At 39.1% G+C, this 23,662-nt stretch overlaps 2 protein-coding genes across 2 annotated transcripts; both read right to left on the bottom strand.

The window, feature by feature from the left end:
* Positions 1 to 1,171: 1,171 nt before the first annotated feature.
* LOC134797170 (symplekin) lies at positions 1,172 to 15,924 on the bottom strand. Its single transcript, XM_063769425.1, has 13 exons — positions 15,736 to 15,924; positions 15,405 to 15,598; positions 13,749 to 13,944; positions 13,072 to 13,253; positions 11,305 to 12,860; positions 10,819 to 11,067; positions 7,545 to 7,742; positions 6,855 to 6,961; positions 5,896 to 6,001; positions 4,838 to 4,956; positions 4,226 to 4,369; positions 3,407 to 3,550; positions 1,172 to 1,711 (listed from the first exon to the last, which is right to left on the bottom strand). The coding sequence occupies exons 1-13, from the start codon at positions 15,778 to 15,780 to the stop codon at positions 1,595 to 1,597; spliced, it is 3,357 nt and encodes a 1,118-aa protein (XP_063625495.1). The 5' UTR covers positions 15,781 to 15,924; the 3' UTR covers positions 1,172 to 1,594.
* A 1,396-nt stretch (positions 15,925 to 17,320) lies between these two features.
* Positions 17,321 to 22,951, bottom strand: LOC134796787 (uncharacterized). Its single transcript, XM_063769007.1, has 4 exons — positions 22,804 to 22,951; positions 22,232 to 22,444; positions 21,609 to 21,738; positions 17,321 to 17,469 (listed from the first exon to the last, which is right to left on the bottom strand). Exons 1-4 carry the CDS (start codon positions 22,888 to 22,890, stop codon positions 17,348 to 17,350), a joined length of 552 nt encoding a protein of 183 aa, XP_063625077.1. The 5' UTR covers positions 22,891 to 22,951; the 3' UTR covers positions 17,321 to 17,347.
* Between the last annotated feature and the right edge of the window lie 711 nt (positions 22,952 to 23,662).

The raw sequence follows: 23,662 nt of genomic DNA, 5'->3' as shown, positions 1-23,662 counted from the left end.
TAATTAAATGCCTTATTATTGTGATTGATACATAAACACACGAGTAAAAAATAAAATACGAATTGCAAAATACTTTTTATTTATAAATATTTACAAACAATTATTTATTTCAATTAAGTTTGTAGAAAAACATAATCCTTTAGTGAAACATTGAACAATATTAAGGGTCATGAGAAAACAGGTTTCGTCAAGTTTAAAATTGGAAACCATTAAACATCTCAGAACTATTTATCTCGTAAGGCCTAATGTGCATTACATGTACACTCCGTTTCAATCTAATTGGAACCTTTCATAAACCAAATAATTCCAAATTCCATATAATCGATATTCATCCCAATTTATTATACAACAACGTTCAAATTAAAAATAGAAATTTTTTGCATTGCTGCCTTACGTTACGTTAACACATTCAGCGCCAAGAACCCGACTGTCGGGTACACTGTTCGTAGCGACTACGCGCTCCATACGGCAAAGACGTTGCTACGCGCTACGAGCGTAACCCGTACCACTTAGTGGCATTGAATGTGTTAAAATACAACGTCCTTATGTTCTAGTTTCCTTTAGACTGCGACCAGGCTGTTTGCACTGATTTAGCAGTGACAACACCATACGAACGCCATGTTACCTGTGTGTTATATTGACATGGCACTTTGCATGAAAACTTGCATGGTATACTTTAGCTAGCAGAATCGCGGTTATGTCAAATATAAAGCATTCTAAATAGCGAGTGCTTCCGAGAGGAATGAATGTTTTATGTCATACACAAACGCGATTATGTTACTGGTGTTTATTATAAAGATCTGCTACATCTTATGAGAAGGTATTATGGTATCCATAGTTTTTTTCCCGTAAGAGTTGATGGTAAGTACAAAGAAAACTAGAGTGTAACGCTGAAGTGGTAAATCAAACCTTAAACCTAAATGTCTGTTGCCTCATATTCACTTTCCCTCTTATTTATCACAATAAAAATGATTGTTTAGTAAAATAGGTGTCTTATTCTGACAAACACAATGACATTATGATTGATGAAAACATACGAATTATAACGGATTTTAACAATCACTAAGTCTGACAGGAATGATTAACGGCAGCATATCATATTATAAACGGGCCAGGGAGTCACCCACAAATTACGCAGGTCAAACCTACTTTATGAATGCTATATTTAGATATAAAAGACCAATTCAAAAAAAAAATTGTCTGTTTAAATTGTGACTATATTTACCTATGTAAGATACAAACGTTTACTCTTAGTATCACGGCGCCCGCTCCTTTCCTTATTAGGTACAAAGGTTTTAATATTTCCTTAATACGCAAGATAAATATGTTCGGCCAGATTTCTGGTAGCGGTTAAACTAATAATTAAGGTAGACGCCCCAGTGCTCGTCACAGTCCTAGTACATTTCATTTTGGAATTAGCATAGCGATTTGGCCCCGATTTTTTTAGGAAAATCACCATTGCTGGCTTAAAATAAGGGCCATATTAGTATAGTTTAGCTGTTGAATTTTAAATGAAATCCCATATGTATGGATTTTGACTTTAGAGCATCTATACACGTTGCACTGGTAGTGTGTGGCTAGTCGAGGGGCGGGGTCATTCCATCCCGGGGGGGAGTGGTTCCAGGGGATTTCCCAGCGGGTTTCCCAGTGGGTTTCCTAGAGGGTTTACGAGAGGATTTCCTGGTGGAGGCACTGGCGGGTACTGTTGTTCCTGCAGGGAAAAACATGACATTAGTTAAAAATAAATTGTCGATGTCTTGAGATCTGTATTACTATACTCCACCTTAATTCCATTTCCTAAGTGTTTTGTTTTTGAACTTTTTTTTTTTGAAGTGAAATCTTGTTTAGCGGCGCTGAGCACTTTTTGAGGTGGGGAAAAATGATAAACTCGGGACAGCGTAACGCGTAACGCGAAGGCGTCTCTCCTCTCTTTCTACCGCACGGCGAAAATGTATGCCTGAGCCGGCTGTTTCATGTAGGCGGCGCAGGGCGCTTGCGTGACTTATGTCATGTGTGACGGACAATGTTATTCACCAAAGAACTTTAGTCATAACGTATCATAATCAGGTCAATTATTTAAAACTGGACTTTTATATTAAGCAATAAAGCTCAATGTTCTAATCTTCGGGCTGAAATACGAGGATCTCACAGTTACATTCTAACTTTATATCACTCCAATATAATTCAATAATTCAATAAAGTCTCATCTTGATGAAATCGCTAATAAAAGTGAACTCTAGTACTGGTGAATAAAACTCAAAATATCATGACCAAATATATTTAGATGCGAGGTCTGCAAGGTAACTTTACAATTTCTATTCGAATTTTAAACAATTAACGCTACAAATTTAAGTTCACTGGCCAGCAATTTCGGAACTAAAGTTTTTCAATAGAAAGGAGGATGGGTCAATTATACATAGTGCTGCAAACATTTTGGACTAGTTATTGAGTTTTCACTTCTGTCGGCACTCCCGGAGTGCAACCCGTTGTTTTTTTTTAAAGAAATTCAGTACAAAATGTCGGAATATTACAAATAATTTAGAAATAGCCAGCTTGGTTTTACTTATTCACTAAGTACTTACTTCTACGCTGAAAAGTGAGTAAACAAGTTCTGTTATTATTATTTTCAATAATTTCAATAATTTGTAGTATTAAAACACTACATTCCAGTCTCTTCGCCATGTTAGAAATTGGATATTATAAAGAGTGGTTATGGCGAAAAGAAATTGTAATTATTTAAGAAACTCCAAAGACTTTTTGTGTAGTTTTAATGCCTTATTGCGTTGTCTCAGCATGAAAATAGATTAGTTGTGATTGCAGTAATGTCGTTAGTTCTAACTTTGTTCCACCAAACTGGTGATAACCGGGTTTAGATTAGAGGGGTAACCGCACCTTTGACTCGCAGATTAGTCGATCTAATTATGCCATTATTAACCCTTTGAACGTCATGCCTATTGTGCCTGGTGCGTCGTCGTGAACTTTGTCATAATGTGCAAAGGTTGATGCTAACATCATCATTTGCCTGTAGACGTCCGGGCGGTCAAAGGGTTAATAAAATGGTAAGTTAACACTTTAAACTCTCGCGTTTTGTACACATATTTAATTACACAAACGGGTCTACCGCGATATAATTTCATTGTTTTTACCTTAAATTCCGACTTTTCAGCTGAGTTGCACCAGCTGTGGTCACGGAAAGACTGACGTCCCAGCAAATGTCAACGGAGATATAAATAAAACACCTCTAAACTACCCAAAATTAGCCCCCGAAATTACCCCGAATTAGCGAAAACGTCGGAATTTAAGTTAAAAGGAATGAAATTATATCGCGGTAGACCCGTTTGTGTAATTAAATAAAATGGTAGGTTGCCTGTGCCTGTGGAACGAGGTTACCACTTGTCGTACGTACCTGCAGCACGGCCCGCAGCGCCGGCACCTGCGCGGCCAGCGCGGCGGGCTGCGCGGGCAGCGCCAGCAGCACGGCGGCCGAGCCCGGCAGCGTGCGCTCGCAGCACTTCACCCAGCCTTCCCACGCTACTTTGTTGTTCCACACCTACAACAAAACTTTACGATTAGATTGCTAGAAAACATACATAAACCAGTTATGTATATTTATATATAATATATATAAATTTGATGTATATATTTATAATAGTATTCAATATTATTTATTCAAGTCGTCCACAACGTGTCCCGCACACTCCGCTGGCTCCACAGATAACCAGCGTTGACCACGCTAGTCGTGCCAGCTGCATTGCTGAGTGGAGACCATTTCGGCTTCACATCTCAATTTCCATTGCATTGTTTATCTTTGCCTTATATGTAGTTGTATATAGATGTGTTAATTGTATTGATGTGTTGTCTGAATAAATGATTTCTATTGTCTGTTTGGTCACTGTTTTTTAAATGTTTGCTGTCACGATGTAACCGTCCAGTCCACGAAAAGTTGACTCGACAATGGCGTCCAGCAAGTTGGGCGGCTCGAAACTAAACTTAAATCAAGTAATCTGTCCGATGAATGTATATAAACAAAACGAAGGGCCGAAAGGTAAAATAGGTAAATAGGTATGTCATTGACATATATATAAGGACAGGCCTTACAGGCACTAAGAATGGTGCTAGTTCAGCGGTGTCACTCACGAATTCGAGCCAATCTTGCTGTACTAGTCCCATTCTTATTGTAAGGCCCGCCCTTAGATATATGTCAATGGGGGGTGTCTTTTGTTACCTCCTTCTCAATCAGCAGTTGCAGTATGTTGAGCACGAGCGGCTGCAGCGTAGGGTGCAGTGTAAGCGCTTGCAGTACGGTCCGCATGAGCAGCACCGGTATTTCTGGCTCCTCGATCAGCTGCTGTAGCACTATTGCTAACACCTGAAACAAATTATTAGTATTTATTCCTCGATTCTTTTTTGTCGATTCAGTTTTCGGTTTGGGAAATGGTGGAGCCAAGGGGGTCGCGAGGTCTACAGCTCACAGAGGCAGAGCCACTAGTACCTGTACAGTCAACTGTAAAAATATCGGTGTACAAATCATCTCAAAACCATCCCATAACTCTTATTTCAGTGAATTAAGAACTAATGGGACATATTTTTGAGTAAGTTGTCTACACCCATATGTTTACAGTTGACTGTACCTAGTATCTGGGACACAAAATAAATATTAAAAAAGAGCTTAGCTACATGCAGTGGTGTTGCCGACCCTTTAAAAATAACTATACACACTTTTTTGAAGTATGTGCCAGTTTTTTGAATGCAGAGGTCTCCCAACTTTTTGATTGACAGTTTGGAGAATCCTGCTTTATGCTGTTAAAAAAAGATGTGACAGATGAGATGACATTACCTCCTGTGTGAACACTTGCTTCTCCGCGAAGCACAGCGCGGTGGCTTTGATGATGTATTTGAGGTCCACCACGCCGGGGTCGATCAGGTGTAGCGCTATCAGCAACTCCGCAGGTGAGACTGTAACATTATTTAGTAACCCCCTTATTCATAAACGTCTACTAAAGTTGACAAGCCGATAATAATCGTTTGTCCCTTTCCATCATACCGATACGTCGGAAAGGGACAAACGATTATTATCGGCTTGTCAACTTTAGTAGACGTTTATGAATAAGGGGGTTATAGTCTTTGAATTACACTTATTCTTTTTAATAGGATCTCTTCATTCCGCTTGTAAATTCCGCTATGAGCTCTATCAGATTTTGAGAAAAGAAACTCTTACGTATTATTTTTAGGGTAAACATTATTACACAACACGACATGCAGAGTAGACAGGTGATGAATCAGGAACCTGTAGTCTGCCATTATAACTTTAAACTCTTTCTGATCGACATGAAATCGAAGAATAATTATTTGTTGTATGAAAATTTAAACAAATTTGCTGGTAAACCACTTTTACTTACAAATATAATAAGCTGAAAACAACAGTATTCAATATCAAACCGTGTACAATTTATAAATAATTAATATCTAAAATATCTCAAATAATTACTATAGGTATTACCTACAGTCAGCTAGGATCAAAAATATCGAAAAGTGTCACAAAATATGTAGGTAAGGTATTGGTACACAACTTAACGCAAAACAGATCGTTAACTGACCGAGCGTTGGCGAAGGTCTCCCTTTCAGCTTGGGCAAAAATGCTTTCATATGTCCGGATGTTCTCCTCTACAGGTCGCAATTCTCTACCGGATCTCGTGATATTTTGTGAACACGTTCGGTGATTAAATAGAATTTAATGTCGATTAAGTTTTTGGAAATTTTTCAAAATGGCGGAGCCATACATTTATAAGTTTTAAGTTATGCTCGCGAGGTTTACAGCTTACAGAGTCAGTTTAAATAGGTCTTTTTGACTGGCATTAATACCTGGAGTTACCCAGTAAGATTAGATTCAATTACCTGGTAAAACTTCCTCGTTAGGGTTCTGCAGTCCCAGCAACTTGTTAAACACCTCTTTCACAACCATCGGATTCAGCTTTATTAACTTTGGCAACGCAGCTATAATCTATGGACAAACATGAACACACATTAAAATATGTGTAGTGAGATAATAAATCGGTCAAATCTTATAATAAATACGCAAAGCGTCAAAAGTATAATAAAAACGCAAAGCGTGATGTAACGCAAGCAAAAAAAAGTGGTGCTCCCTGCGTAATTTGCGAAAAACTGTAAAAATTTCGGTATCGTCTTGCGTCGTCCCATTCGTTTTTCGTCAAGTTCTTAAATTAGTCCTATTCTGCTTTCGTCACTCATTGTACATTGAAAGCCACCGACGATTGTGACGAATGTGATGTGTGAATGAACCAAGACGATACCCTAATTTCGGACGTTTTTCAGGTTTATTAAAGCTATGTGTGTTTGTGGAATAATTTAAGCCTACCCGCAGCGCCGTATGTCAATCAGTTCTTGAGATATGAGGCTTCAATTTTTTACTATTTTGAGTTTTGCTCCTGTTTTCCGCCAAATATGGGTACACGGTTATGCCATTTGCCATAAGATAAATTGTAATAAATAATATTACTTATAGCAAATTTAATTACCTTTCATTTAAGTGCAATAAAAGGTCAGTACCTAAGTCCTATAGTTCTCTTGTTATCGTAAAATAATGAAATTGCTATAATGGGGAATGCAACAATTGCCAGCTGTCTTTATTTTTCTCACGTCGACAACGCATCGTTTGTATTATCTCCATCACGTATTTGGCACATGGTCAAACCAAATTTGTCAGTAAATAAGAACAAAAAAACTATACTCATCCTTTTCTTTTGGGTGCTAGTACTAGTGTAAGACAAAGATACTATGATCCTCTCTATGTTTGAAATGAGACAGTCCTTTGACAAACTGTAGCCCACACTAACCTCCTTCTTGGAGAGCCCGTTGAGCACGGGTATGAGGAAACGCACGTCGGAGACGCGCGTCGCGTACAGCGCGCGAACGCGCGACACCAGCTCCTGTGTGGGCGGGCCTGCGAATAAATATACATCATTATAGTATGAACTAGCGACCCGCCCCGGCTTCGCAAAGGCACAGAATAAATAGTAGTACTAGGTACAGAATACTCACTCTCTAACAAAACGCGTCTGTTACGATCAGCACAGATATGGCCGCTAGGTGGCGACAGCGCCACGCGCGGCTTATGGCTTTCCCCAAAATTGGGGCGGAACTAGGATTGCTAGATCGAAAGGCGCTATTATCGGGAAACAATATCAATTTTTCGGGATTTTGGGACTTAAGTCGGGAAAAAAAATACATTCAAATTAAAGTAATTGTATTAAAACAACGATATTTTACATTATTGGCACTACGTCAGCTCGCTCGCTCGACGACAGTTCGGAACTTGAAATTATTGTTTTATAACGTGAAGCTGTTTTTCGGGACAGTTTACACTTTGTCGGGAATCGGGAACACATGCTAAAAATCGGGAGAATCCCGCCAAATCCCGACCATCTGGCAACCCTAGGCGGAACGGATGTACTTTTAGCTACCTGTAGCAAAGCGACGAAAATCGCGAAGTGAGCCACGCCTGCTAGTATAGGTAGTGAACTTACATTTCTCAGTGAATATATGCAGCAGCCTCGTGAGCAGCGTGTCGGCGCCGCGCGGGCAGTCGTCGAGCAGCGCGAGGAAGGCGCGGCGGCGCGCGGCGGCGGCGGCGGCGCGCGCGGGCGCCTCGGCGGCGCGCAGCACGGCGCGCTTGCCCTCCGCCGCCGCGCCGCCGTACACGCGCCCCACCTCGATCATCAGCTCTGCGGACCGACCACACAGTTAACCATAGATCAAGTATTCTATAGAGCGGATATATGAGACGTCTGGCGTTCACTGACAATTTGCGCTTTCTTAATCAATCAATCGAGTGGTCTTTAGATTGGATGCTGATCCGCTCGCCGCTCCCGGTTCAGGGATAATAAGCATATTTGTAAATAGGTATAGAGTTCTAGATTTTAAGTAGGTAATAATAAGTGATGCTTAGCAACACATTACATGTAAAATTTGCACACCTGAATACGTGGAACTATTGTATTTTAAATCCTTTTATTGTAACCGTGTTCTTGCAAATAAATAAATTTATGATTATGATTAAGGGCGGGAAAATGCCGATGACAGGGTCGAGTGGAGAAAACGAGGCCTTTACCCAGCAGTGGGACACCACAGTAGGCTAAAAAAATGTACCGACCCCCATCAAATTACAAAAGGTCACGCCTAAAGCATTAAATAGCTCTTTGTCTGTCAACGTAAAAATTAGTAATTTTTGTGCTGTTAACACTCACCCTCAATAAATAGGTATCCATAAACAGTGTCATATAAAAGTTTAAGCATATCGTGTCGGTCCAAAAGGATCGGGCTCCGTATCGGACCTGGGTACGTAGACAAAATGCCAATCGTTAACGCTCCGTAGCCAACGAAACGCAACTGTCTCTGTCGCACTAATATAGAAGAGTAATAGAGAGTAATAAGGTGTTTTCGAAAATTATACTTAACAGGATAACGAATACGTTGGACGAATGTCAACCGCGCGAACAAGCGGGGTTCCGCAAAAAATTTTCGACCGTAGATAATATACAAGTTATCACCCAATTAATAGAAAAGGCAAAAGAGTTCAGGATACCTTTGTACATGTGCTTCATAGATTACACGAAAGCCTTCGATTCACTTCATTTCGAAGCCATATGGGAATCATTAGCGCAACAAGGAGTGAACCAAAAATACATTAACATAATATCAGATATATATACAAAGTGTAACGCCAAAGTAAGATTAGAGCGGGAAGGAGAAGAATTCCCTATACAAAAAGGAGTGAGACAGGGAGACCCGTTGTCCCCAAAAATCTTTTCAGCTGTGTTAGAATCTATCTTTAGATGTCTAGATTGGGAAGCGAAGGGTATAAAAGTCGACGGCGAACTACTAAGTCACCTACGTTTCGCGGACGACATTGTTGTATTTGCACACAGCCCATCAGCTCTGGAAAATATGGTCACTGAGCTAGCAATGGAGAGCAAAAAAGTTGGATTAGCAATGAATAAATCTAAGACAAAGATTTTAACAAATAGGAAACCGGAAGATGTTATTATAGAAAATGAAAAAATTGAATATGTGAAAGAGTATATTTACCTCGGTCAAACAGTGTCGTTCGAAGATAGCACAGAAAAAGAAATACAAAGACGAATATCTACATCTTGGAGAAAATATTGGGGACACAAGGAAATTATGAAAAACGGCTCTATTAATATTGGTATAAAGAAAAAGGTATTCAATATGGCAATACTACCGTGCTTAACATACGGTTGTCAAACATGGTCTTTGAAAAAGATAGACGAAGAAAAGATTGATGTTTGCCAACGAAAAATGGAAAGGAGCATGCTCGGACTAAAACTATCAGACAGAGTAAGAAATGAAAAAATAAGGAGAGTTACCAAAGTAGAGGATGCGAAGAAAAAAGCTCGGCGGCTTAAGTGGCAATGGGCAGGCCACATATGTAGAATGGAGGATAATAGGTGGACCAAACGGCTGACAGAATGGTTTCCGTATGATGGCAGTAGAAATAAAGGACATCCAAGAAAAAGGTGGAGGGATATATTTAACGAAACAGTTGGCGACAACTGGATGCAAAAGGCCCGTGATAGATATATGTGGAGATGCATGGGGGAGACCTACGCCACAGAGGCGACTACTATTATAAATAATTGTTAAAGTTTAGTTTAAGTTTAGTTTAATTGAATAATATGTATAAGTAATTAAAACTGTAAGGATAAAGTAACTAAATACTAGATTGTAAGTCAAGTTATTGTAAGGTAATACATAGTAGAAATAAAGGCTATTTTTATTTTTATTTTATTTTATTTATTTTTATAGAGAGAAAATAACTACGCTACGGAGCGTGAATCTTGTCTACGCACCCTAGTCGGCCGCGAACTCGCTAGGCGAATCTGGTTCTTTCATAATATTAACACTCACCCTCGTTATCCATGAACAGCGCCATTGCCAAGTTAAGGCACATCTTGTACAGGTCGTCTGTCCACGTGGGTCGGACGCCGTGACGAGCCTGGTCGCCCGCGAACTCGCTAGAGGAGTTTGGTTCTTTCATAATATTAACACTAACCCTCGTTATCCATGAACAGCGCCATTGCCAAGTTAAGGCACATCTTGTACAGGTCATCTGTCCACGTGGGTCGGACACCGTGACGGGCCTGGTCGCCCGCGAACTCGCTAGACGAGTTTGGTTCTTTCATAATATTAACACTCACCCTCGTTATCCATGAACAGCGCCATTGCCAAGTTAAGGCACATCTTGTACAGGTCGTCTGTCCACGTGGGTCGGACACCGTGACGGGCCTGGTCGCCCGCGAACTCGCTAGACGAGTTTGGTTCTTTCATAATATTAACACTTACCCTCGTTATCCATGAACAGCGCCATTGCCAAGTTAAGGCACATCTTGTACAGGTCGTCTGTCCACGTGGGTCGGACACCGTGACGGGCCTGGTCGCCCGCGAACTCTCTAGACGAGTTTGGTTCTTTCATAATATGAACACTCACCCTCGTTATCCATGAACAGCGCCATTGCCAAGTTAAGGCACATCTTGTACAGGTCGTCTGTCCACGTGGGTCGGACACCGTGACGGGCCTGGTCGCCCGCGAACTCGCTAGACGAGTTTGGTTCTTTCATAATATTAACACTCACCCTCGTTATCCATGAACAGCGCCATTGCCAAGTTAAGGCACATCTTGTACAGGTCGTCTGTCCACGTGGGTCGGACACCGTGACGGGCCTGGTCGCCCGCGAACTCGCTAGACGAGTTTGGTTCTTTCATAATATTAACACTCACCCTCGTTATCCATAAACAGCGCCATTGCCAAGTTAAGGCACATCTTGTACAGGTCGTCTGTCCACGTGGGTCGGACGCCATGACGGGCCTGGTCGCCCGCGAACTCGCTAGGCGGGTTCGGCATCGCGATGAATCCGAGATACAGACGCGCGTGTTTTTCGACCACTTTTTTAACCGCTTCCGTGCTGCTGGCGTAGATTTTGAGGGTAGCATTGAGTGCTTGGTCACGGATTTCTTCGTTTTGACTCACTGGGAAAGATAGTGCCACTATTAATAAGTCGCCGGTACAAAACAATAATAAATTAACTGTTTTTGTTTGCAGTGGCATAAGATAAGATCAGCTCAATGATACCCAAATATTTATCTGAAATTACCTAAGTATTTATGCAAAACTTTGCAAAATTTAAATAAATAAAGTAGTGTATGTAAAACTACTACTTCAAAAATCTAATTAGTTGATGAAAACAAATACCTTACGATACTTACTGACATTACAGACGAGTGCAGCCGCGTACTTATGCGCCCAGGGCGCCCTGTACAAACACAGCTCCTCCAAGATCTCCAGCGCCAGCACGGGCACGGTGTTCTCCGCCACCAGGTGCTTCAGGTAGTCCACCGACTCCTCTGTCACCAGCGGGGCCTCCAAGTATATCTTCCTTAATAACATGTCCTTGGCGCCTTCAACGACCGGCTCCACGCGCTCACAAACCTGCGTTATCAACGCACACAGCAACTGATTGTAATTCTGATCGTGTTTCTCGTGCATCTTCGGCTGTAATGTCACAGGGTGCCGACTGAAACCCTGCATGAAGGCATATTCCTCGTACAACCACGACAGAGCTAAGTCGATACGGCTGGATGGGTCTTCTAGGATGTAATTGAGCACTAGATCGCGTATTTCTGGAGTGTAGCTTGAAGCGAAGATTGTGATTAACTTTCCGCGTATAGTCGACGCTCCGCCTATCGCGGCTTCCTTCTCTGCGTTGAGAATCCTGGTGACCGCTTGTAGAATTAACCTCTCCTTTATTTCCTTTGGTATCGGCCGAGTGATCTCTTGCAGTTTAAGTAGCTTAACCTTCTGTTTTAGCTTAGGAACTGTGGGCGTCTGCGGAGGTATCGCCTTTTCTTTTTCCTTATTCTTCCGTTCTTCTTCTTTGAGGAAATCTTGCCTCGTTTCTTCCATGATCTTCTCTGCTTCTCTGTCAGCGTTAGTAGACTGTTGCAGTTTGGCTACTGCTTGCTTGAGTGTGATCTTTTCTTCATCATCTCTTAATAACGGGATTTTAATGGTTTCAGGGACAGGTGGTACGGGCGCCGGGACGGGGACGGGGACGGGTGCGGGTGCAGGTGCAGATTCGTCCTTGATGAGGCTATGTATCATTTTAGCGAGAGATCTCTTCTGAACTTTACTGCCTGCATTTGGGATGGGCTTGTACAAAGTTACAAAACTGCTAGGCATTTCACTTGGTAGATTATTAAGTAGCGTAGCCGTCACAAGTTTGACTACATTATCTGCATTATCGAGCCCTTCAAATAGCGTATCTTCAGTAACGGTTGGTTGTTTAGATAAACTAGTTTGGCTGTCATCGTCATAATTGAATTCGCTTCGGCTGTTGCTGTCGCTGCCTTGACTGTTGCTCTGAGGCGAATCAATTCTTATTCTCTTGGTGGGGATGTCCGCGGTTTTAATTTCTCCCAATCGCTTGTTCCTTCTCTCTTTAGGAACCGCTTTGTTAATCTCTTGCTGGGTCATTCCGATGTCTATTAAAAGCTGGGTTAACTGAGGTAACATATCATTTGACGATGGATGTTTTATTAGATTAACTAGCAGCATCTTGAGATGTTTCCTAACAGAGTTGACTTGCGACTGCGACAGGGTCGGAGGCAGCGTCGTGTGCAGGTCCCCGAGAGCTTGTACGACTCGTGGCATATATTTTGGTCGGAACTTGGATATGAGACACAGAGTCGTCATGCAAGCCATGAGGTTGACGCTAGAGATGTGTTGGGAGTTATGGAACTTTAACAACAGTGTGAAGATATGCCTGAAATATAAACATATGTATTACTTATAATACTTATATTAATAGGTAATGAAAATGCACCATTTTGTAGGTTCAATACATCAAAATACTTCGAAACGTAAAAGTGGAATTGCCTGACCGTTATCACAGGCACAAAAGCATAACATAGGAATTTTAGGCACGTATATTAAAGTACAGCATCATCTAGTGATAATATGTTAAAAGTACTCACTCTGACTCCTGTTCCAAAGCCCTCCTCTTGATAAAGGTCAGGCTGTCGGGCAGGCTGTCCAGACTGAACTCCCCTTCAGCAGGCTCTCCAGCCGTTTGCAGCAGAACCACCTCCTCTAGAAACTTGATGGAGTGTGTACGGATACCCTCGTTGTCACTGTCTATCATGTTTAGGACTAGGAGCTGGAGCAACAATACACAATATTTTATACCTAATTAATTATTGTACAATACAACAAAGTATAAATATAAATTTCAAATCCTCATAACTCTTAACAGATCAGATCACATATGTGATAGACATTATTAACCTTAATCCCCTCATTATTACAGAAAGTGAAAGTCTATTAGTGGCGGCGCATCCAAAATTTAATATTCATAGTCAATATTGCGTTCCTATCTTAACAAGCTTTAGGAAAAGTTCTTAAAAAGTGTGAAAAATAGGCAAGTCAGTGGTAATCGAGTTTTATGGGTGTTCCGCCATTCAAATTTACCCATAATTTTCAGTTTATCCAACATCCATATCATATACATCTTAATAAATAAATAAAAATTTGGATTGAAAAGATAATCACAATGCCTATTTCTATATTGTATAATATATATAGAAATATATTTCTATATATTTTCGGTATAACTGCTACCCTTACTACGGTTGGCCTTATGAAAATGTCTCACCTTGAGAGCAGAAAGCTGTTCCCACACATGCTCCTTATCAGTGTATGGCGCGTCACTCTCACAGAGCCACATCAGAGAGTTGCGGTACACAATACTGGCCGCCTGGATCGCTCTCTTCTGTACTGCAATTACTGTGTCTATGATTGATATTCGCAGCTTCCCTACTATGGTGGGGAGGTGTTCAGGTTGGATCTTACTAGAAAAAAAAATACTTTGTTTAGTTAGTACTAGTCACAAGGTTTTTTCTGAGTTGTTAAAATTTAAGATTCATATGGAATAGGCCAGGGCTCTCCAAACTATGGCCTGCGGGCCAGATTTAAGCAAAAATGACAATTCCATAAAATCCGGCCTGTAAAAATGAAGCAGAGGCCTGGTTCAAATTGAAGAAAACGATCCTCAGTTCAAAAAGTTTGTAAACACCTGGAATAGGTTATGGTTTTATTCTTGATAATTATTGAAACTATAAAAATGTAGTTGTGTCATGTTACTGCTGTTGATCAGCTACAAATTAATTTTGAATATTGTTTGTAGAAACAGCAACACTCCTAACTATACATTGGTAGACCTTATTTATTTATTTATTTATTTATTTAAGCCTTTATTTTTACTTAAATAGTTTTTCATAGTAAAAGTTTTCTAATATATTGTTGTTAATTTTACTATATTAAGGACCCCTGTCGGGTATAGGCCTTCTCCATATCTTTCCACCTTTGGACCGGTGGACCTTATTACCAAAGGCATAAGGTCCACCGATGTACAGTTAACATATAGCTGCACCTCATTACGGAGCTGTTCCATCATTGGACATCCTCAGATTGACCAGACTCAAGACAGTTTGGTTAGTTTAATTACATATATGTTCTTGGAATGTAGCCCGAGGCATTATACATAAACCCTGAACTACAATACAATCAGATACCTCATTTTTGCATCATTAAATTTATTAAATATTTGGGGACAATATTACACAGTTCAACCTAGCCCTAAACTAAGCAAAGTTTGTACTATGGGTCCTACTCATTGATAGAAATATGAAACTTAAGTCTGAAATTTCACAATAAGCAAGTTTTGCTGAAGTAAAATTGACTTTAATTGACTTATTAAACAATTGACCATAACCATGGTCAAGCAGTATCAGAAAGAAAACCTTTACTAAGATTCTATGAAATACTTTTAACCCCTCGAGTCCCACGGACACAATATCTCTAGCACATGCAATTTCATACAGAACATATGTAAAACTGCATGTCAAATCTGCAAGTTTGAACTGGATGTTGTCTATGCCACCAGGGAGTCAAATACCCTACTAAATCAAATACTCTTCATATTAATTAACCCCTCAAGTCCCAACTCGAGGGAGTAATTCGTATGAAGAGTATTTGATTTAAGTAGGGTATTTGACTACTAGTCAAATCAGTTTCTTTTTTGAACTGTCAAAACGATTTTGCTACTATGGACTAGCATGTGACGTCACAATCTAATCTCTTTATAGTTTTATATGGGTTTTAAAATAGAAATTGTGTCTAAAAATAACTGCTTTCTACGTTTCTCTATTAATCTTCTGGTGCATTATTTCATGCGTGATGTAAAATAATTTATTTTACAGTCAAATACCCTATTGACTTGAGCTGATAAGAGTGCTGCAGTCTCCCTCACCTTACTTCCTCTATGAAAGTTACAACTTGCTTTTTTACTTCAGTATTTTTGTCATTGATGTAGCTCAGAATGTTTTCCATGTACACAGGAATCATTTCAGGTAGCTGGTGTACCAGAACCTCTATAATCTTCCTTAAGAGATCCGTTTTCTTCTTGCCATCTGACATGCCAGCATCGTTTATCCATTGTATAAGCTGAAAAAGGAACGGGGAATAATAAAACATGGTATATTAAACATTTTGTGTATTCGCAACAAACAATTCCACACAAAAACAAAGGAATACAAGTGAAAGAAAGTGAGAAGTGAGGTCTTGCACCGGTGAAAACGAACCTGGTTTTGTGCGGTTAATTTTGCGTTTTGATTAAATTTAGACATTTTGGCTGTGTTTGCGCCTTCTATGTTTAGTAAAACAATCTCATTGCATAAATGCAAGCATATTTTTGCAATAGTTATACAATTTTAAGTACGAGGTACGCTAGCGGTGTAACAACGTTTCATTTATAACTTTACAATAAGTGAAGAAACTGTTGGAGTGGGAAAAAGTATTGACGTTTCCCATAAGTTAATGTAAGTGCAAAAGAGATAGAATATATCAGTTGAGGTACTTCTAATTTAGTTGGGTAATAAAGTCATATTTGACGTACAGTGTTGCAGTGTTGCTACTACAAAATTTTGCATGGGTGCGTTCAAGAAAACAATATGCCTAATAAAGGACAGTCCAGACGGGATGATCAAATCGACCGATTGGATCAGAAAAGAAATTGGCGCCAATCTTCAATTTTAGATTGATGGTGATATTTATTAATTTTGACTACTTATTATTTTTGGAAAACTATGGATTATTACGTAATTCAAAAGTTCATAACGGTGGTAGGTATGCTCTTTTGCTGAGATATTTTCGAAAAAATGTCACAACCCTCATAGGTCTCCCCTACCTTATAAAAATACCTAAGATTACCTTACCCAGGAAAAAAATAAAAAAGAAGCACATAAAACAAATTATTGTATATTTGTATGTATGTTTAGTTGTACGTTAAAATTATGGTTTACTCTGTCAAGCCACCTTTGTCAGTAGAAAAGGGCGGCAAATTTGAAAAATCTAGGCGCGAAGGATTGATTTCCCATACAAATTTTGAATTCGCGCCATCTTCTGTCTCATTGACAAAGTTGGCTTGCCAGACTATAGTAGGCTGATACATGCAGGTACTTAAAGCAACCCGATACATAAAGATGCTGACGTGCTGACACTCCACCCGTATTCCGGGCGTATCCCACAACCCACACGATAGTACCTACCTATCTAAATTAAGGAACCAACTTCTAGGGTCACGGAATAAATTCAAATGCTTAAGAATATCATCCATGGCACCTCTTTTTTGTACAGAAATACCAGATGAATAGAGAAAAAAACCAGAAGCCAGAAACAGTATCCGAATGGGGTTGGCCGGTCGAAGTATTTAGCAGATGGCGCCAGCATAGCTTGCCCTGTCAATGCCTAGAATTGTGTCAAAGTTTTGTTTTTTAATGGAATTTTATACCCGGATGAAGGGGCAAGCTGTGATGGCGCCTTCTATGCAAACCTTTGACAGTTGCCAACCCCATTGGGATGAACGCCTAAAGCTTAACGCAGATGCGGTGCAATCCGCTGATTTAAAAATACATGTCTTTAGATATACCAAATCCAAAGAAACATAATACATACACTAAATTTCTGGTTCCAAGAGAGTCGTGTGGGTTTTATTTTATCCTCATTCACTCCGTGATAGAGACTCCATTGCTTAAAGCCCCCTCCACACTCGCATTCGCGGCTTCGTGCCGCGATTCGCGCACGAGTGTGGAGCGGGCTTAATACCTATCAGATCATGCGGGATACGCCAGAGTCGGCTGAATGAAATACAATCTTCTCCCTTGACCATGACTAACTCTAACTAACTCCCATGAGCTACGCCATAAGCGGTGCTTGTTGAGTAGTCATGGTATGCATTTCGTACACTTTCGGTCGGTTCTGTTCCACCATCTCGAGATATGCGCTCCGGACCACTAGGAGGCAGTAGAACACAATTACTGAAAACAAATATATAAAATTATCCTCAATGGTTTAACCCGATTAACATAAGTACGAGTAGGTATACATTTAATTTATATGAGATGATCTTATATTATGTACCTAAGTTCGAAGGCGGAAAGCGTCTGGGTTAAACTTCATTTGCTTTTCAATACCTAGGTACAACGCGAGTCTTTTGTCAGTTATGAATTTTGTCACAAAAAGAAATCTCAATCTACTGTTTTGTATGCGTTTCAGAGTTGCACAGTTGATTGAAGCGTGCCGGGCTCATAACCTGCTGAATGGAAAGGCGAAAACTTGCTACGACAGAGGTAGCATTGAGCATGGCATACGATATCATAGAACACAACCATTTTATATATCGAGTAATAATAATTAAGGGCGCAATTTTTGAAAGGTTATAAATGATGCCACGGTTGATGTTGCCTGAATCTAAAAGATCGATCGTCGACCTATAGGGTATTAAAATAAATTATTTTACACCATGCATGAAATAAAGCACCAGATAATTATTAGAAAAATACAGATAGGAGTTATTTTTAAACACAAGTTCTATTTAATAAAAATAATAAATCGAATAAGTAGAAGTATAAAAAGTAAGTGAGTTGACCGTGACGTCACGATGTAATCTAAATATATAAACGTGAAAGACCTGACTGACTGACTGACTTAAATCAATGCACAGCCCAAGCCGCTGGGAGTAGAAAGTCCAAATTTGGCAACTAGATTCCTTATAAGGTCTAGGTGTCCACTAAGAAAGGATTTTTCAATATTCATCCCTTAAAGGAGTGAAATGGGGGTCCAAAGTTTGTATGGGGAAACAAGATAAGTTAGACTATTTTATTCCAAATTTCACAGGAGTATTCCTAAAGATAAATAAGTAAACACGTGATTCAGGTTTTTTGAAAATTGAACCCCTAAGAGGGGGAAAAGTCCCCAATAGGGTTGATAATGTTGATATCTCAAAATATCAATATGGGTATCGTTTTCATAGTATTTTGAGACGCTAATAACAAAAATGGCATCAAAATTAAAATTAACGTAGCCGAAGTGAACAATCATCCCCTGGTGGGGGTGCAATGGGGTTGAAATTTCAAAATATAAATATGGGTATCATTTCCATGGTTTTGTGGGACGCTAATTACAAAAATTACAAAAATGGGATCAAAATTAAAATATAACGTAGCAGACGTGAACTATGGCACCTGGTGGGATGCTAATTACGAAGATAGCGTAGACGGTTGTAACATACACGCTGATTTACAGCCACACGTGATCCAGACTTTTGAGAATGCAATCCCTTAAAGTAAATTTTTTGAGCTACAAAAGTATAAGATTACAAATACCTTCTCTTAAATATATAATCTAAATATATAAACGTGAAAGACCTGACTGACTGACTGACTGACTTAAATCAACGCACAGCCCAAACCGCTGGGAGTAGAAAGTCCAAATTTGGCAACTAGATTCCTTATAAGGTCTAGGTGTCCACTAAGAAAGGATTTTTCAATATTCATCCCCTAAAGGAGTGAAATGGGGGTCCAAAGTTTGTATGGGGAAACAAGATAAGTTAGACTATTTTATTCCAAATTTCACAGGAGTATTCCTAAAGATAAATAAGTAAACACGTGATTCAGGTTTTTTGAAAATTGAACCCCTAAGAGGGGGAAAAGTCCCTAATAGGGTTGATAATGTTGATATCTCAAAATATCAATATGGGTATCGTTTTCATAGTATTTTGAGACGCTAATAACAAAAATGGCATCAAAATTAAAATTAACGTAGCCGAAGTGAACAATCATCCCCTGGTGGGGGTGCAATGGGGTTGAAATTTCAAAATATCAATATGGGTATCATTTCCATGGTTTTGTGGGATTAGTTAGACTATTTTATTCCAAATTTCACAGGAGTATTCCTAAAGATAAATGAGTAAACACGTGTTTCAGGTTTTTTGAAAATTGAACCCCTAAGAGGGGGAAAAGTCCCCAATAGGGTTGATATCTCAAAATATCAATATGGGTATCGTTTTCATTGTATTTTGAGACGCTAATAACAAAAATGGCATCAAAATTAAAATTAACGTAGCCGAAGTGAACAATCATCCCCTGGTGGGGGTGCAATGGGGTTGAAATTTCAAAATATAAATATGGGTATCATTTCCATGGTTTTGTGGGACGCTAATTACAAAAATTACAAAAATGGGATCAAAATTAAAATATAACGTAGCCGACGTGAACTATGGCCCCTGGTGGGGAATGCTAATTACGAAGATAGCATAGACGGTTGTAACATACACGCTGATTTACAGCCACACGTGATCCAGACTTTTGAGAATTCAATCCCTTAAAGTAAATTTTTTGAGCTACAAAATTATAAGATTACAAATACCTTCTAATAATTGAACAGTACACAAACATCGTTTTTAAAATAATTATCATCTTAAACGGTTTGTTTACATTCAAAATACCTAAAACCATTAAAGTACATAGATTTAGATTATTAAAAAAACTCTACTGCGCGTGCGAAGCCGCGGGCAAAAGCTAGTGTTTCATATAAATTCCATATTAGGAAATCGTTTTGACAGTTCTAAAAAAGTAACTGATTTGACTAGTAGGAATATACTCTATTCTTGAAAATAAATACTTTTTACTTTTACTTTACTTTATGAATACTATTTTTACCTACTGTTTTCTATTTTTTCGAACCGTGCGTGGTTACATATCGGAATACCGAAAATCGATTTACCTAATGTTGCATCACCTATGCTCGTTTCACCTATTTCTAAATTACCTATCGATCATTTTACCTAAACATTGACTGACCTAAGTTTATAATACCTAAGCTTAAATAACCTAATGGACGAAACACCTAATGCACGATATACCTAATACACGTTTTACCTACTGCACGTTTCACCTAAAGCTATTATACCTAATGCACGAATCACCTATAGCTGATATACCTAATGGACGATACACCTTAAGCTGATATACCTAATGAACGATGTACCTAAACTTGATTTACCTAATGGACGAAATACCTAAAACTGTTAAACCTATCGCACGAAATACCTAAAGTTGATATACCTTCTGAACGAATTACCTAATGTCGATATGCCTAATGCACGGAATACCTAAAGTCTATATACCTAGCACAAAATTCATATAATTTACCCGAATGATCAAGTGGCAACTCCACCCAATAAATCGTATGATTTCCCAATCTTACAGTAGAAACTGTTTGTTTGGATAACAACTTAAAAATAAACTTTTTGAAATGCTACTTTTTAGGAAGTAGAATGATTTCGTAAGTCCAATACAAAATGAGTTATCTTATCTTATCAAAAACTTAATTTTTGTAAGGTAACATCATGACGATGAAATAAAAGTCGCTTTTGGCACTGTTTGGTCGCAGTTAACCTAACACGCTCCTCCTCGCTTTACTCGTCGTCGCACCTATCTCGACTCTGTCAAATGACTAGACCTTATATTATAATAAAAAATAGTAAGCCAATTGAATGATTTGGCTAAAAATGTATACCAAATGTTGTATTGTCCTAATAATATTCTACTAAACAATAATTATATTTTCGATTTTAGGTATTTTGTTCATTAAGTGCATCGACTTCAGGTATTTCGTGCATTAGGTGTATCGAATTTAGTTATTTCTTTCATTAGGTATGTTAACTTTAGGTAATTCAATCATTAGGTATACCGACTTTAGGTAATTCGTGCAGTAGGTATGTTAACTTTAGGTAATTCGATCATTAGGTATACCGAGTTTAGGTATTTCTTGCATTAGGTATATCAACGTTAGGTGTTTCGTGTATTAGGTATATTAGCTTTAGGTATTTCGAGTATTAGGTGTTTCAACTTTAGGTAAATCGACCATAGGTATTCTGAGCTTAGGTAAACAAATTGTAGGTGAAACGTGCATAGGTAATTCGTTCATTAGGTGTAATGAGCTTAGGTTAATTGATCATTAGGTATTTAAAAAAATAGGTGAAACGAGCATAGGTGATTCCACATTAGGTAAGTCGATTTTCGGTATTCTGATATGTAACCCCGTGCGTGCATTGGTAGTGGATCGGTGGATTGGACTTGAGATAAAACTTTGTAATAAGTATTTGTTTTCTTACCACTAGAGAAGAGTAACGGTATCGCAGCGATGACGCCCATGAAGACGACAGTTACGACAATGAGCGCGGCCACCACAACCAACATGAACAATACTGTGTTCACGTAGTACGTCATCAGATGGGGTTTATTCTGAAAAAAAAAATAACAAAAAACAAATGAGTCTTCAATTTCGATTAAGTGCACTGAACCTGAACAAGTCGTTGTTGATGTTGTTGCTCCGCAGTTACACATTCGTGCGAGTGGTGATGTGAATTACATACTTTAAAATTTAAAGTGATGTGAATTACATACTTTAAAATTTAAAGTATGTAATTCACATCACCACATTTAAAGTTTAAATACTACTACTAGTAGTAGTAGCATCGCCTGTCCATCGGTAAACTTTATTAGGTACAAAGGGCATATTTAAGGTCCATCGATGCACAGTTAATAGTGTTGCTGTATGTACTTACTTGTGAATTTCAAAACCGACCGAGTCATCGCAGAAAAAACAGTTTGCTTATATACCTAATATACCTATGCGTAGGTGTCACTTTGTTATATTCATAATACTGAGACCAAATCATAGGTCCACATGCCGAATCGAAGCGCCCGCTCGGCGGGTTCGTCAAATTATACTAACCCTATGCACGCCGACGATGACCAGTAAGCTGATGACGAAGTAATACAAGTACAAGACCAGGTAGATCCCACTGGTGATGTAGATACCCAAGGCCCCTGCCGCCAGCTGCTCTGGGGGGTGCTGAGGGTTGGGATTGTGCTTCTCTGACTGCACGAACTTAGCGAGCCATGCGATGCTGGTGGCGACCGTAGCAATTGACATTAAGGAGTTGAACTGAAAAAATTAGAATAAGAACAGTCAGCTGGACTGATAGTTGGCCCCCCTTCTAACAATTATCATGTCATTATGTCAGTTTACTCTAAGTCCGGTTTCTGAATCGAGATTAGTCAGGGGGAGAAAATTACGTCCTCGCTCGCTCCATGAGACATGACATTGATCCAATCTTAAAACGACGACCGGGGCTTTTATCAGATTTTGATAGAGGTAAAGCAATCAATGGGATGCGACAAAAAGGGTTAAAAATAACTAAATAGTTAGAAAAGCGCTAGACGCAATGAGTAAAGTAAGTATAAGAGGGCTAGACGTATCAAAATATTACTGAGAAGTAAACATCGGCTTGAGGCTTAACTCACCATAGACAAATAGCCGATGATCAAAGCACCGACTCTTACACTAAAACAACAACAACATTTCTCCAACACAGGCAGAGTGTAACCCATTTTGATCACAAAAACACACAATCGACAAAGTTGGATATAAATTAACAGACTATTAGACCGAAAAATATTAGTTTTGTTCGTTTGTGAGGCGTGATTGCATCGCGTTCTTATGTTTGGTCGTTGCGGCAACTAGCTAAGCTTATCTCTTATCAGCGATAAAAATGCCGGGTGATAGTGACCGACCAATGATCTGACTAATTCAGTATCTCTTTTCTCATATAAATGGTGTGAAACCAAACCTAATCCTTGTGAGTTATCGAGTCAAATCGATAACAACCATCAGTGACTAATGTCAAATGACATACAGGCTAGCCAAAAAATAAGTACATTCCCGTTGCCAGGGAGGTTTTGGGTTTATACTGAGCAACTTTTACTGTGGGACCAACCCCGAAATCGCAAAAAAAAAGTACCCTCCCATAGAAAATGGTCCAGCCAAAATGTATGAAACATCCAAATTTTTTTTTGGCGATTTCTGAGTTGGTTCCATAGTAAAAGTTACTCAGTGTAATCCCAAAACCTCCCTGGCAACGGGAATGCACTTATTTTTTGGCCATCCTGTATAAAAATAATCTTATCATTTCTACTGTAAATACCTACACTCAAATTCCTGTTCATACTTTTATATTTAAGTGTTGTTGTATGTGTATATAGCCTCTGTCTACGGTTCTATACTTTTAGTTTATGTAATTAATGTAAGGTACCTGCACCACAGACAATCCATGGTTATTTTTATTTTTTCTTTGGTTTAAATGAACTTGCAGTTTTGCCTATG

Source organism: Cydia splendana, chromosome 14 (assembly GCF_910591565.1).
Source record: "Cydia splendana chromosome 14, ilCydSple1.2, whole genome shotgun sequence".
Taxonomy (NCBI): Eukaryota; Metazoa; Arthropoda; class Insecta; order Lepidoptera; family Tortricidae; genus Cydia; species Cydia splendana.
The sequence above is the reverse complement of the archived record's forward strand: the minus strand, read 5'-3'. Positions and strand labels throughout refer to the sequence as shown.

Excerpts from the sequence above, each read along its gene's own strand:
- LOC134797170 (XM_063769425.1), bottom strand. The coding sequence starts at position 15,780 with ATGTCTAAATTTAATCAAAACGCAAAATTAACCGCACAAAACCAG. Across the intron at positions 13,945-15,404 it reads ACTTTCATAGAGGAAGTAAG|TAAGATCCAACCTGAACACC; the intron begins GTGAGGGAGACT and ends TTTTTTTTCTAG. Across the intron at positions 4,957-5,895 it reads TAACGAGGAAGTTTTACCAG|TCTCACCTGCGGAGTTGCTG; the intron begins GTAATTGAATCT and ends ATAATGTTACAG.
- LOC134796787 (XM_063769007.1), bottom strand. The coding sequence starts at position 22,890 with ATGGGTTACACTCTGCCTGTGTTGGAGAAATGTTGTTGTTGTTTTAGT. Across the intron at positions 21,739-22,231 it reads TCATCGTCGGCGTGCATAGG|AATAAACCCCATCTGATGAC; the intron begins GTTAGTATAATT and ends TTTTTTTTTCAG. Across the intron at positions 17,470-21,608 it reads ACCGTTACTCTTCTCTAGTG|TAATTGTGTTCTACTGCCTC; the intron begins GTAAGAAAACAA and ends ATTTGTTTTCAG.